We start from the raw sequence: 13,526 nt of genomic DNA, 5'->3' as shown, positions 1-13,526 counted from the left end.
TTCTGCACAGTGCACGCCTCCACGACTAGCTATTGAGTCAGGTGATCATAATTCACGTGATTCGTTGCGTCTTAGGTTTTGGACGGTAATTTACTTCAGCTCGGAGTCTGACGTCCAAGTGTCAAGTTACTGACAATGACAAGTAGCCAGTAGAAACTGCAATTCAAGCAGCCCCCTGAAACTTATCAGTATGCGACTCGACAGATTGTGAACGCCACGTCTGCGGTAATTTCGAATTTGGTGATCTACTAGGATATTGTGAATGTGACACAAAATACAACTCGGGAAATTAGATTAGGGTACAGGAAACCTTGTGGAAGGTTGTTGTCAGGTACTTCAATTGTACGACGTATCACTTCGCAGAGAGCTCTACAGCATTTTTGAACGCTCCAAGTAGAGCAGATAATTGCATCTTCTCACTCCCGCCGGTCGATAATCTGTGCCTAATGAGAAAGATATCAATCATTTATCACGAAACTGGACGTAGACGAGACATACTCGGTGGTAGCTAGGAAGTCAAGTAAATATACTCGGGCCTGTGGCTTGAATTCAATCGTTTCCACGTATTCATATGTACCCGATATCAAGTCTTGCAGTGCAAGTCCACGTTCTGTTTTCATGGCCGAGATCACTGACAGAGGTTTTGTGAAACACTAAAAACAGAATGCGAAAGAGCTTACTTTGGTAAGAAGTGGTGAATTCATCGGAAAGCATGGAGTTTACGATGGTTTCAATATCTGACGGGTGAGGGTTTCCAGTGCAGTTATAAATTTCAGTCTCTCCGATAGAGCTATATGCTGCGTGACATGCTTGTAGGACATTAAGGGCTCGCCGCATGTCTCCTTTCGACAGCTTTAAAAGGGCCTTTTTGCCGTCCTGAGTTAGATTCACCCTGTTACAAAGTTGGGTGTTTAGTAGCAACTTTAGAAATCACTCTACATACTTCTCAGCTACCACGACGGTATTCACACGCTTCTCCACCTCTGCAATGGGCAGTGGCGAAAAACGGAATCTCGTACATCGACTCTGAATTGCCGGAGCGATCTTGTTCACGTAATTGCAGATAATGCAAAACCGCACATTCTTGGTGTATTGTTCAATGACACGACGTAGTGCAGCTTGAGCTTGCTGTGTCATCATGTCGGCTTCATCGAGGATGATGAGCTTGAAGCCTTTCGAAAATAATGTTCGGGTCTCGGCAAATTGCTTGATCTGTTCGCGCACTACATCTATACCTCTGTCGTCCGATGCATTGAGCTGAACGAGATTAAAATTGCGCTGTGCAGATCCAGAGGGGCTTCACCTCCAATATCTGTTTCTTGTATTCTGCTCCATAAATTCGTCTCGCCACTGCAAGAATTGTGGACGTCTTCCCAGTCCCAGGTGGACCGTAGAATAGAAGATGAGGCAAGCGGTTCTTCTCAATGAATTTCACAACTGAGTGAAGCTCAGTGTATGCATTGCTCGAGCCAGGCGGAACTCAACTTGTCGTTGTGATATCCTTGTGTGAAACCACATCGTCCAGTGTGACTGGTCGATACTTCTCTACCCTATCGCGTATTGAGCAAAGACGCCGAGGGGGAAAAATGGAAGACGCAACCAAGGCAAATTCTCATCCTCATGCGGCTCATATCTCCCTACAGCCTTTCCTTTACCCTTGTCAAGTAATGGCGTAGAGTCAACATCCATTTGGCCATCACCAGTCATGACGCGTCCCAAAGCAATGAAAATTATGAATTAGCTGGCTGGCGCGTCGAGCGCGACGCGTCGAAAGCAGTAAGTTGATTAGTCAGTCGAGAGTACTCTCACGCACAGACCATCATCAGGTTGATTAAGGTTTTCAGGGATTAATCATCTTTTCCGCATCTTACAATTGCAACCACCACGACTGCGGCTCTTGCTTTCGTCAACGACTCCATCGATCATTCGTTGGATAGACAGAAGCGTCCGGCAAAATGCAGATCTTTGTAAAGACGTGCGTGCAGTTCAGGACTAGTTTCTGTAGCTTCACCTGACATTGATATCAGCCTCACGGGCAAAACTATCACTCTTGAAGTCGAGTCTTCAGATACCATCGACAATGTCAAAGCCAAGATCCAGGACAAGGAGGGGTAAGATTTTCTATGGCACATACGTATCATCAATACTCATCACTGTCTTAGTATTCCCCCCGACCAGCAGCGTCTGATCTTCGCTGGAAAGCAGCTCGAGGATGGCCGTACTCTTAGCGACTACAACATCCAAAAGGAGTCCACTCTTCACTTGGTTCTTCGCCTCCGTGGTGGTGCCAAGAAGCGCAAGAAGAAAACATACAACGTGAGTAGCATTGAATATCCTTATTGAAATTTTATGCTCATCATCCTACTCTAACAGACCCCGAAAAAAATCAAGCACAAGCGCAAGAAGGTTAAGATGTCGATCTTGAAATACTACAAGGTGGACTCGGACGGGAAGATCAAGCGTCTTCGCCGTGAGTGCCCCAACGCTGAGTGCGGTGCTGGTGTCTTTGTAAGTGTTAACTTGAGTTTAACCTGTCACGTGGGGCTGATGATCCATCTCAGATGGCTTTCCACAAAGACCGTCAATACTGTGGCAAGTGCCATATGACCTACACCTTCCAACCTGGTGCAAAGCCTCCTGCTGTGTAGAGTAGCCAACAATTGTGTCATGTAAACTGGTCGTGTAATGAGCATGTTATGAATCGTTCTACGGATTGATGCTTTTACTACATAAACGAGTTGATTGACCGACTTTGTGAGGTTGTGGTTGAGGCCTGGCACTTGAAATATTGATGTCTGTAAGTGTCATGAACTTGTTTTCCGTCCAAGGCCAATGATTGAATGTTGCCCTTGACCCCGTAGCCTCATCCAGTACTTTAGTACCTTACGATAACGCGACGGAATGTTTTACATTGTACTAATGAGTCGAGGGAAAGCAAATACCACGGGGTGATGAACTTCATCTGCGGGAAAGGTGCAGGCAATGTGATCATTTTAATGTCTTATTTGAATTTCAGTACTCAAGTTCATGTGGTGTAGGATTACTATGGCACGAACGAACGATTCAGTGTCGTCGAAGCTGGACAATAACATCGACTACCCATTAGCCAGACGTATCATGATTGAAACCCATGCAGTTATGCGAAACGTTGCACTAGAACAAATGTAAATATGCACGAGATACTACGGGTGGGCACTTTGGACAGCGATGCATATGCATTTTCCGCTGGTTGCCTTGTAAATCACTCATCCCTGTCTTGTATTTCATCTGGCAATTGTGACCCTAGCCACCTCAATATACCAGCCAGCACAATAAAGACAACATAGACTGCATTCCCGTTGAGAATATTGTGTTCCTTTGAGAATGCAAAAAGCGAAGTTGCAAATGCAGGCCCAATGACACGAGCCATGGACGCGGAGGTTTGACCGAGACCATTGATGGTGCCAAGGACGTTCTTTGTGGGGGCAGAGGCCGTGATAAACATGAATACAGTCCCTATAATTATGTGTGTTTTAGTTTCAATGACAGGATAGGGTTTCGTTGTGACACGTACCGTATGCCATATCCCATATAATGGTCAACGCTAGTTGGCTAACCAATGTAAATACGATTGCATGATCAACCATCCCCCTTGTGTGTACAAGCCACGACATGATCGGGAACATGAGCATGACTGGCGCGAAGCACGACACGGACACACAGAAGAGACGCTTTGGACCAACCCAGTCGATAATTTTGGCGAAGAACAGTGCCTGGAAGATACCATCCGCTATTGCAAACGTTGCCATCCACATGCCAATACGAGAAGGAGTAAAACCAAGGCCGCCAAGATAGGTTGGCGTAGAAAAGAACAGCGGCAAAAGAGCCATAAGAGCAATATCAAGCAAGGCGAGCATGGCGTAGTTTGCAATTGGAATGACAATAGTGGGTGTGAGCAGAGATTTCAGGGGCATGTTAGATGTTTGTGAAAGATCTTCTCGATTATTACTGTCGACACCGTTTGAATTACCTAGAGTGGTTGCTGTCAACTTTGGCCGACGCTTGGTTGATAATGTCTGCCGATCATAAGCAATGTTTTGCGATGACACAGGTAGTCAAACTTACTTCTTCCAAGAAAAATAAGAGAACGAAAAAGCCCACTATAATCCCACTAGCAGACACTGCACAGGGTAGAAAATATGGGTATTTGCTCCAAAATGGATTAGCGAATAATCCGGGCCAGTTATCTTGTGGACGCGCGAGCGTTCCGCCTATTAAAGGACTGGTGTGCGGCTTTAATTGTGGCGATTCAGATGGTCGATAGTTGCACTTACCCAATAAAGCCTCCAATGCACCACATTATTGGAATCAAGGCAAATCCCTGAGCCATATTCGTAGAGTCCGTCAATTCGCCCACCATAGTCTTCATCACTGAAACATTTCCGTTCAGTACACCGCACATACAGCGGCTAGAAAACATCGTAAGGATTGTATTTCATATCTTCAGTTGAAATCATACCTAACGACAAGGCCCCAGAACGTCGTGGAGAGACCGAAACATAGCATTGAGATACAAGTTCCTGATAGCCCTACTAATAACACTGGCTTGCGTCCAATACGGTCAGATAACCGACTCCATCTCAGCATTGTCAGTGTCTGTGCGACGAAGAACAGAGATTCCTGTCAATTGTATCCGATTAGTAGTATGAGGAAATCATGATTCTCGCAACTCATAGTAATCTCGGTGCCTACAATTAGTCCAGCATAATATCCTACGGCCGCGTCGTCACCGCCAGTAATGCCAAGTTCTCTGATAAGCTGAAAATAAACATATGAAGAATGAATGTAAAACAATCTGATGACCCATTGTCAAATCGTCATACCTGATTGATGTATGGAAATATGGACATGGAAGCGATAGGTTCGACAAGTTGCAATACCATAAGTATGCCTATCTGGAGTTTTGGAAGTGGAGTTTTAGGCTTTTTTGTCCTTGCTACTACGACCAGAGGCGTGGTTTCGCTTATTATACGAGGAGAATTTGAGGTGTCCATTCTGCTAATCAGCCTTGGGAGTCCAAAGAGAAGAGAAGATGGAGCAAACTGCCGGGACTGTATTTATATGGCCTTGTGAATGAGTCATCTTGGATTTTTTATACTTATGACATTAATATTAATATCAGTCCAGGCGTCAGGGCCTCGGAGTCACCGTCATGATGAATAATTTCAGAAATGACTCTAAGCCTAAGATGGAAACGTCTAATTATAGTTTTTGTGTTTGGCAAGAGCGTTAGAAACAAACAACCTTGGCCTTACCCACCTGCGTCTCGCTTCCGTTATGATTGAAAAGTTGTTCCTTACTTTGGCTACGCTCGCGCTTCTTCACGGTATGAACATCCTTTCTGAAATCTCACACTACTCAAGTTGCTCCATAGCTGCATATTCCACGTACGAACGTGAGCATCATAATAAAGCTTAGAGCCCGAGGCGCCAGGATTTGAGTTTAGGGCTAAATTTACTTGCAGATTTGTCACTTTTGAAGGCTTTGGGAAAGCCCGAAGGATCATTACCTCTAGATGTAAGTAAACTCATCACGTCAAGTACAACATAAATAACAGTATGCTCGGAGTAGATCGTGTATGAGAGCATTCTTGCGCTCATTCTTGGGCTGCTTGGAGCATCCTTGAATGCTCCACCATTGAAGGATATCACTTGGGCAAGTGAAATGAAGAAACGGTGGGTGATTTTTCGAATGTTGATCTACTCGCTGAAACAGTGTCCTGTTTTTAGGACAATTGACGGAATGGATTCACGACTGGGATTCGCACACTACAAGTCTCGCGGAAAGTTTTTGTTTGCGAGTCCACACGATGGTAAAATATGAAGTGTTGCCGATAAATTGTTCATCATATGCATGCCAAATGTTGCGCGGGTATATAACATAACACTGCACAACGTTGTAACTAGCCTCAGTCGTCATCATCCCCGCCAGATTTCTTCTTGGTTTTCCGTTTTTCTTTTCGGGCTTTCCTTTGATCCTCCTTTTCGGCAGCAGCATCCATCGCAAGAAAATCGCGGATCGAGGGTAATGCGGATGACTCTAATGGTTTGAGACGCAAAGGTTCCTCTTCCTCTTCATCCACTTGAGGTATATGGTTTGATGAAGGCAACTGAGGTGCAGCGCTCTCAGTGGATGCTAGTGGTTGTATTGATCCTTCGTCATTGTGTTCGTCTCCAAACCATCCTTTAGAATGAGCAGGTTCGAATGAAGGATGTAAATCATTGATACGATGCTTCGATTCGGTGTTGTCGGCATCTACTAAGTCATCTTCATCACTGTCATCGTCCCCAGGAAAGCCTTCATAGTCACCAGCCCCCGCAAAAATATCTACATCGTCGTCGAGTGGAGATGGAGGGCTTTGTGAAAATACTTTGGCAACAGAAAGTGGCGCTACCGCTGGAAGCTTAGTTTCTGGGTGGGGAATGGTGTTGGATGGCTGAGGTGAACCCAAAATTCCCTCCACTTTCCTTTTCTTCCTCTTCTTGTCACGGCTTGCGCTCTCTTCCTTGCTGCGCTTTTTGGTACCCTTGTCCTCTTTCTGCACTCCTATTGGCTTGAAACCAATTGGTTTGAATTTCCCTGCCTTCTTTGCTTTCTCAAGGTCACGGGCCTCATCTTCGAGAGGCTCCGCGGTGGTGTCGAAGGATTGCAAGCCCTCGCCGTTCCTTTTGGCCTTCAGCTCACGGATGATGTCTTCGCGAGTCCTCTTCTTATGTGCCGTGGGTTTCGAAGAGGCTTCAATGAAAGCTTGTTCAAGGGTATCATCATCTTCGGTAGAAGCAGCTGCCCGAGCTTTGTTCTGCTCTAGCAGGGATATATCTAGGCCCTTCACTAGAATTGTATGTTCTCTGTCTCCGCCAAGATACTGGCGCTGCTCGTCGACCTAGGGAATGTCAGTAGAAACATGAAAATACATCGGATAGCACCCACCGTATCTTTATCTTCATTTGCAGTCCGCTGTTCGAAAACTTCGAGAACAGCTTCGACCTGCACTCATTATTAGTGTCCTAAGCACAGGACAAGGGCAGGTGTACCTGAGCATAGTCACTTTTCCCGCCATCACGTCTCTCCGCGGCCCTATCACGGTATTTAGATTCAGTCTGCTTCACCTTGCGTGGCTTAAATGTTGGCGTAGATGATCCCGAAGCTTTCCTGTCAATTTAGTTACTACATGCATTTAAACTCGAGATATTGGACATGCTGCTTGAATAGATCGGATGCTCCCCGAGCTCCTTTGAGTTGCGAAGTCGCACCGGGCACTCGAGGTGCCTGAAGAAGTTGCCTGAAAGAATCCTGTGTCAAGTATCAGAGATATGAGAGCTCGATAGGCCATCCATTTACAAACCTGATCCATAGCAAGGAGTGAAGGCGTTAACTTTCAACTATTTCTTTCGAGGAGGCGTTGTTTGCACATGTTAGAATCAGAGGCCCGGTATTCACATTTAGTATTTATAATATTGCTGGTGGTTGTTGCCGTGGCCGTCGGTTACAATGTCAGAAACGCTTACTAATTACTAATCAGCCTCCCTTGTTAATTTTTAAAATATCAACAACTCGTGAGTACTTATCGCTCATTGTCGACCATCTCTAGACTTCTTGTTTTTCTGTTTGGAAGGGGAGTCAGGACAGGTGCCACTGCCGGGTACCATTCCGGCTCGAATTTTTGAGGGTCCTGAATATTTCAACAATTTAGAAGGAACCCAGGCCCGAGTCGCTCCAGACGCTGAGTAGACCCACCTTGGACTTAAACACCGTGTCCGTTTCTGTATCGAAGGCTTGGAAAGCAACCTGGATTTGCCGCTTTTATCGATTTAATCGATTTAATCATTTGGCATGTTGTCGTTTGCTGTGGGACACTTGGCACTTCCTGATCTGATTTAGATTAAAGCGGAGGTGGGCATCTAGATTCTTAATGCTCATCCTGGGTTTCCGCGCGTTTCGTCCCACAACTCGCATTTATAAGCTCTTCAGTTTTGTTTCACGTTCAACTCATACCAGAACCATGGCCACTCCCTGGACACCTAACCAATATCCACAAGCTCGTCGGTCCGATCATGTCGATATCTACAAGAGCGAGAAACAGGGCGAAGTTCGCGTTTCTGATCCATATCAGTGGCTCGAGCAACAGTCACAGGAGACTGATCAGTGGACCACGGCGCAAGATCAATTTACTAGATCTCACTTAGATAAAAATCCTGCTCGAACTAAACTAGAGCAGGAGATCAGGGCAAATACTGACTATGCTAAGGTCAGTCATCATAACAGTTAGCTGTTTTTCTATTATTCTCACTTCTTCCAAGTTTTCTGCGCCATCGCTGAAGTATGATGGTCGTTGGTACTGGTACTACAATAGCGGTCTTCAGCCTCAGTCAGGTAGGTTGAGACACCATGAACATGTTGGATGCCAAATATCTAGTTTCACAGTGATTTGCCGTTCTAAAGACGCTAATCTCCCTGATGGGTCGGGGGAGAAGGGGCCAGGCGGAGATGTCTACTTTGATGTAAGTCGAAATGCCCGTCTACTTTAAGCGGATTTGGGTAATGACACATGACTACATAGCCCAATCTGTTGTCCACTGACGGCACTGCGGCCCTCTCTGTAACGGCATTCTCTCGCTGTGGCGAATACTTCGCCTATGGCATCTCGTTGTCGGTCCGTGATTATACTATGTCATTCGGAACAGGACGTTAATCTCCAGTTCATTCCAGGGAAGCGATTTTTATACAGTTTATGTGCGACGTACAAGCGAACCTTTCACTGCGATTGATGGGCAACCTAACGATCACCATGCAAAAAGGCTTGCAGAGGAGATTCGTTTCGTGAAATTTTCGTCCATCACTTGGACTCATGATTCTAAAGGTTTTTTCTACCAGGTAGGTCCTGAGTAATTTATATTTTGTACCTGACCCCGAAGGTACTCTCCCCAGCGGTTTCCAAGCAGAGAGTCTCATGGTCTTGCAACGGAGGACAAAGCTGGCACAGAAACCACAGACGATAAGGATGCTATGCTCTACTATCACAGGATCGGAACTCCACAATGTTCGAGCTATCTACATCTGGTTGTATTGCTACTCTTTTGACTAATTCAATCATTCAGCGCAAGATATCCTAATTATCAAAGATGCCGAGCACCCCGAATGGATGTGGGGTGCCTCGGTTTCGGAGGTAGATGGGAGATATCTGTTTCTTGATATCGTCCAAGACACTGGAAAGGTTTGCGCTCATCCCTTGTCCTACATCGCCGATTTACTTGATTATTTGGGGCTTAGAAAAACATGCTGTGGGTGGCCGATTTGCAAGAAAATGAAATTGGCCCAAACATGAAATGGGACAAGATTGTAAACGAGTTCGAATCGGAATACACGGTGTCAGTGGTGTCATTAATCTTTGATGGAAACCACTTGACCTGCTGACACCCCATGCCATTCTCCCATCAGTATCGCGAATGACGGAACTAAACTATACTTGCGGACAAATGAGAACGCGCCTCAATGTCAAGTTATCACGATCGACCTCGCAGACCCATCGCGCCAGCACAAGGTCTTAATACCGGAAGTCAAAGATGCATACTTGGACGACATTACTGCCGTGGGAGGTGATAAACTGGCCGTTGTATACAAGCGCAATGTAAGTAGAGCTGCTCCACACCCTCCCATATTGCGGAAGCTAACGTCGTGGAGGACTGCAGGTCATCGATGAATTATATCTCTACTCGATGGAGGGCAAACAGCTTACTCGGCTTGCTCCAGAATTCGTTGGTGCTACAGAAGTCAATGGCCGCCGAGCACAGTCGCACTTTTTCGTGTTCCTGACTGGGTTCACCAACCCTGGGATTGTAGCACGATACGATTTCGATGAACCAGGTGAAGACAAACGTTGGAGCATATACCGGTCAACAATAATGGAGAGGCTGGTACCGGATGAGTTCAGCGCTGAGCAAGTCTGGTATGAGAGCAAGGATGGTACGAAGGTGCCGATGTTCATCGTGAAGCATAAGTCAACAAAGTCCGATGGAACCGCACCTGCCATTCAATACGGTAAGATGCCATCGTCCGTTTTAATCAATATTTGACACTATGAATCAGGTTATGGTGGATTTAGTATATCACTCAGCCCCTCGTTTAGTCCTACCATCCTGACTTTCATCAAGGCATATGGTGCTGTATATGCTTTACCCAATATTCGCGGAGGAGGCGAGTTTGGCGAGGAATGGCATCTTGCTGGCACAAAAGAACGGAAGGTGCAAAACTTCATTACTGCTAAAGACCATATCTAATGGTTGCCACAGATTAACGTTTTTAATGACTTCATTGCTGCTACGTGAGTGGAGTTCTCTAGCCATCGCAATCTGACAACTCACGTGTGCAGTGAGTATCTTGTTAAAAACAAGATTGCTGCTCCCGGTAAGGTTGCCATCAACGGTGGATCCAATGGAGGCAGGTCATTCCACCCGCCTATTTGTAGTGATTCTTAACCATGATGTTAGGATTGCTCGTGGCCGCTTGCGTGAACATCGCCCCAGAGGGCACATTCGGGGCAGGTGTGGCCGAAGTTGGTGTGCTTGACCTCCTGAAGGTGAGCGTCATGTTTTTGGTAGTATCTATCCCTGCTCAGCCGTGGCACTTATAGTTCGCTGACTTCACAATCGGTAAGAACACATTACATCGCAGAGTTTGACGTCGATCTAATGTATTGGTCTGCAGGCAAAGCGTGGACGTCTGACTACGGAAATCCACATGACCCACATGACTTTGATTTTATTTATCCCATTTCACCGCTCCATAATGTCCCAACGGACAAGAGCCTACCTCCGCTGTTGCTCATGACTGCTGATCGTGTGTTGCTTGGTCTGAATCATTGAATTTTAGCTGATCAAACTATGTCAGATGATGATCGAGTCGTCCCCCTTCACTCGTTCAAACATGCCGCGACGTTGCAACACACACTTGCCCATAATCATCACCCCCTCCTTATTCGCATTGACAAAAAAGCAGGACATGGCGCAGGTAAGGCTACTGAGAAGAGGTACGTGCTTGTTCTTCTGGGAAGTCAAAAACATGTGACATAGTGGCTTTACAGGATCCAAGATGCGGCAGACAAGTGGGGTTTCGTGGCCCAATCTCTCGGGCTAGAATGGCAAGATTGATCATGTCCAGCAAGGACAAGAGCGATAGTGTATTACACGGCGATGCGCTCGTAAATAACCCCTCATTCATTACAATATTGCCTCCTTGCATCACTAGCCTCCGCAAGTGCTAGGCCCTCCACGCATACAGTGTGGACCGCCGAATTGTAGATCAATGAGTGAACGATCCCTGCGGAGGTCAGATAGGTCCAGACTCCAGAGCATCGTGGTTATGGACTCACGTTAGCAGGGTCATGAAAGGACGGTCGAGATGGTGATTCCCGAATATTGGTGCTGGGAACTACGTGGAACTGAGGCACTCTGCTCATAACGCGATCAACTATCACATACTAAGGATGAAGGCAGCGCGACCAGCAAACACGTTCAGCAACGAGTACATAGCGTCACACATAATTCGCGAAGGTCAGGCAATTGGTGTTCTGGTGATAAAGGAGACATTGAAGATGGGCGTACACGTTTGGAATCATACAGACAAATTGACATAATGATCGGCATGAAAATTTTTATGAAACAAGGCATGAATATTGAATATTGAGCGTTCTGTTCTCTTGATCTCGGCTAAGCCTACATCACGAGGATTCAGATGAAAGAGGCACAGATTAATGAGCAGTGGCCGGTAAGTTGGGTCGAAGCGGGCAGTTTGAGATCCTGCTGACATTGAATGGTTCTAGCATTATGAAGGGTCCGTGCGAGGGCTCCTTTACGCGACGAGCGCCCGGAATCCCATTGTGGTATCCGTGCCGTTCAGGGATGGAATCAAAAAGGTCGGTAATATCTTGAACTTGCAGGTGATGCACTGGGTGAATCAGCTGGGACCGGACCTCTTCAACTCATCTACTGGACAATTTCGTGAAACTTATAATCTGATTGCGGAAATACTGGCGGGGGCACCTGCGGTCGGATACACATTCTTCCGGGAGCATCCTGCTGTGTTCGCTGCGCCCAACAGGTTAATTCGGGGAATAGCAGGCATTACGGCAAACCAGACGACGTTACTGGCAACGTCTTGGTGATGAAACATTGCCAGAGCAAAAAGAACGAGGTCATGGACTGCGATGAGAACAGTCCATGGGCCAATGGTATCATGAAACAGTGAGCACTTTTTCGCACGGCACATTTAACAACTGACATTGCTCAGGTCCGTTAGCCGGGGTTGATTCTGGGGTTGAATGGGCGGAAACTATATCGGGTTTATTGAAGGAGTAATGTTCGTATAGAATAGACATTGAGACGGAGAATGTGTGTAATCAACCACGGAATATGCAAGCCAAAGGGAGTCGGGGACGTGCCGCGGCGGTGATACCGATGCTGTGGCCCTGGATGACCTTGTGAAAAAAAGGCCTGCAATCAGCGCCACAGCCTTCTCATGCTGACAATCAAACGTTTGGAACGTAATACCATCGTGAGCGGCGGTCAGGTTTGGATCTTCGGGGGAATTTCTGTCTTGAGAACCCGACTTGACTTTTGCTTTGGGATCGGAGCTGGCAAAAAGACACGTCAGTGTGATGACCTGATTAGTGATAATAGCAGGACATGCCGTTTGTGTTTTCTGTCACATAAAAGCGACGTAAAATCATTATGGCTTCTTCTCGAAGGTACCCGCTGGTAGCTTGGTAGGATGGATGAACTGGATGTCTCCCGCTGACGTGACTAGTCGAACTCGGAATCGAAAAATAGCATCGTGACAACAGACCTGGCATTGACACCTAACACACTCCCGCACCCGCCAAACTTATCATTCTCACATCCATAAAAGACTTCTTTAATGCCTAACTGACGAAGTGCAGATGCGCACATGATGCATGGTTCCACTGTGACATACAATACAGTATCTGCCAGAGGATAACGAGTGGACTCTGGTGTCAGCTCCTTATCAGCAAGGATAAGATCGATAGCCTCGAGCTCGGCATGTCTAGAAGCCTGTAAAGCAGGAATTAGACCAGCGGATGCTACTGGATGACCTTATGGTCACATTTCTTAATTCATTGGTGCGATTCCTTGCACGCGCAATTATGCAGTTTTTCCGGACGAAGACGCAGCCCACCGGCACTTCGCTATGTGCTAATGCTTCTTCTGCCTGAAGTGTGTTATGATCAAGCAATACTCTAGACACGGATCCTCACCATTACCATTGCTTCTCGCATCCATTTTAGATGAATGAACGCAATGTTCATATGGGTTTGTTCAACGTTGTTGTCTTCCTCCTCCATGATCTTTGGGAATCAAAAAGTCGAAGAAGTCTTGGACCAGGACCGGAAACTCGGAATCAATTGTGAATGACAATCAAAGCTTCGCTGGGTTTAAAAATTGGACATCGGTGTCCACTAACTTACTAACTAG

General features: G+C 46.3%; 8 protein-coding genes across 8 annotated transcripts; 4 read left to right on the top strand and 4 right to left on the bottom strand.

Moving 5' to 3' along the window:
- Window positions 1-203: 203 nt before the first annotated feature.
- HD556DRAFT_1366556 (P-loop containing nucleoside triphosphate hydrolase protein) lies at window positions 204-1,893 on the bottom strand. The gene is made up of 8 exons (XM_041302818.1): window positions 1,846-1,893; window positions 1,601-1,777; window positions 1,486-1,550; window positions 1,304-1,437; window positions 944-1,257; window positions 681-892; window positions 499-631; window positions 204-443 (listed from the first exon to the last, which is right to left on the bottom strand). Exons 2-8 carry the CDS (start codon window positions 1,705-1,707, stop codon window positions 353-355), a joined length of 1,056 nt encoding a protein of 351 aa, XP_041161125.1. The 5' UTR covers window positions 1,708-1,777; window positions 1,846-1,893; the 3' UTR covers window positions 204-352.
- HD556DRAFT_1366555 (ubiquitin-40S ribosomal protein S31 fusion protein) lies at window positions 1,798-2,771 on the top strand. The gene is made up of 5 exons (XM_041302817.1): window positions 1,798-1,975; window positions 2,028-2,111; window positions 2,163-2,316; window positions 2,374-2,508; window positions 2,562-2,771. The coding sequence occupies exons 1-5, from the start codon at window positions 1,956-1,958 to the stop codon at window positions 2,646-2,648; spliced, it is 480 nt and encodes a 159-aa protein (XP_041161124.1). The 5' UTR covers window positions 1,798-1,955; the 3' UTR covers window positions 2,649-2,771.
- Window positions 2,772-5,167, bottom strand: HD556DRAFT_1291183 (major facilitator superfamily domain-containing protein). Its single transcript, XM_041299390.1, has 9 exons — window positions 4,863-5,167; window positions 4,732-4,797; window positions 4,499-4,659; window positions 4,314-4,448; window positions 4,105-4,261; window positions 3,554-4,055; window positions 3,039-3,495; window positions 2,862-2,984; window positions 2,772-2,797 (listed from the first exon to the last, which is right to left on the bottom strand). The coding sequence occupies exons 1-7, from the start codon at window positions 5,031-5,033 to the stop codon at window positions 3,242-3,244; spliced, it is 1,446 nt and encodes a 481-aa protein (XP_041161123.1). The 5' UTR covers window positions 5,034-5,167; the 3' UTR covers window positions 2,772-2,797; window positions 2,862-2,984; window positions 3,039-3,241.
- Window positions 5,168-5,302: 135 nt separating this feature from the next.
- HD556DRAFT_396740 (membrane magnesium transporter-domain-containing protein) lies at window positions 5,303-6,294 on the top strand. The gene is made up of 4 exons (XM_041310489.1): window positions 5,303-5,434; window positions 5,504-5,556; window positions 5,611-5,714; window positions 5,769-6,294. Exons 1-4 carry the CDS (start codon window positions 5,317-5,319, stop codon window positions 5,860-5,862), a joined length of 369 nt encoding a protein of 122 aa, XP_041161122.1. The 5' UTR covers window positions 5,303-5,316; the 3' UTR covers window positions 5,863-6,294.
- On the bottom strand, window positions 5,611-7,393 carry HD556DRAFT_1473608 (RED-like protein N-terminal region-domain-containing protein; the record flags this gene model as incomplete). Its single annotated transcript, XM_041308491.1, has 5 exons — window positions 5,611-6,922; window positions 6,970-7,026; window positions 7,074-7,191; window positions 7,223-7,332; window positions 7,385-7,393. 5 exons carry the CDS (start codon window positions 7,391-7,393, stop codon window positions 5,948-5,950), a joined length of 1,269 nt encoding a protein of 422 aa, XP_041161121.1. The 3' UTR covers window positions 5,611-5,947.
- A 648-nt stretch (window positions 7,394-8,041) lies between these two features.
- Window positions 8,042-11,186, top strand: HD556DRAFT_1431809 (prolyl oligopeptidase; the record flags this gene model as incomplete). Its single annotated transcript, XM_041305048.1, has 17 exons — window positions 8,042-8,287; window positions 8,340-8,412; window positions 8,464-8,540; window positions 8,600-8,692; window positions 8,749-8,913; window positions 8,968-9,079; window positions 9,138-9,253; window positions 9,310-9,407; window positions 9,478-9,667; window positions 9,729-10,077; window positions 10,126-10,280; window positions 10,329-10,360; window positions 10,409-10,476; window positions 10,527-10,615; window positions 10,713-10,875; window positions 10,927-11,065; window positions 11,120-11,186. 17 exons carry the CDS (start codon window positions 8,042-8,044, stop codon window positions 11,184-11,186), a joined length of 2,232 nt encoding a protein of 743 aa, XP_041161120.1.
- Window positions 11,187-11,769: 583 nt separating this feature from the next.
- Window positions 11,770-12,199, top strand: HD556DRAFT_1442503 (uncharacterized protein; the record flags this gene model as incomplete). Its single annotated transcript, XM_041306462.1, has 2 exons — window positions 11,770-11,802; window positions 11,858-12,199. 2 exons carry the CDS (start codon window positions 11,770-11,772, stop codon window positions 12,197-12,199), a joined length of 375 nt encoding a protein of 124 aa, XP_041161119.1.
- Window positions 12,200-12,247: 48 nt separating this feature from the next.
- HD556DRAFT_1366469 (cytidine deaminase-like protein) lies at window positions 12,248-13,430 on the bottom strand. The gene is made up of 6 exons (XM_041302816.1): window positions 13,310-13,430; window positions 13,159-13,263; window positions 12,880-13,106; window positions 12,724-12,827; window positions 12,327-12,667; window positions 12,248-12,280 (listed from the first exon to the last, which is right to left on the bottom strand). Exons 1-5 carry the CDS (start codon window positions 13,394-13,396, stop codon window positions 12,600-12,602), a joined length of 591 nt encoding a protein of 196 aa, XP_041161118.1. The 5' UTR covers window positions 13,397-13,430; the 3' UTR covers window positions 12,248-12,280; window positions 12,327-12,599.
- Window positions 13,431-13,526: the final 96 nt, after the last annotated feature.

This window comes from Suillus plorans (assembly GCF_016647745.1).
Source record: "Suillus plorans strain S12 chromosome Unknown HD556scaffold_23, whole genome shotgun sequence".
Taxonomy (NCBI): Eukaryota; Fungi; Basidiomycota; class Agaricomycetes; order Boletales; family Suillaceae; genus Suillus; species Suillus plorans.
Note: the sequence above shows the minus strand (reverse complement) of the source record. Positions and strands in the feature narration are given on the sequence as shown.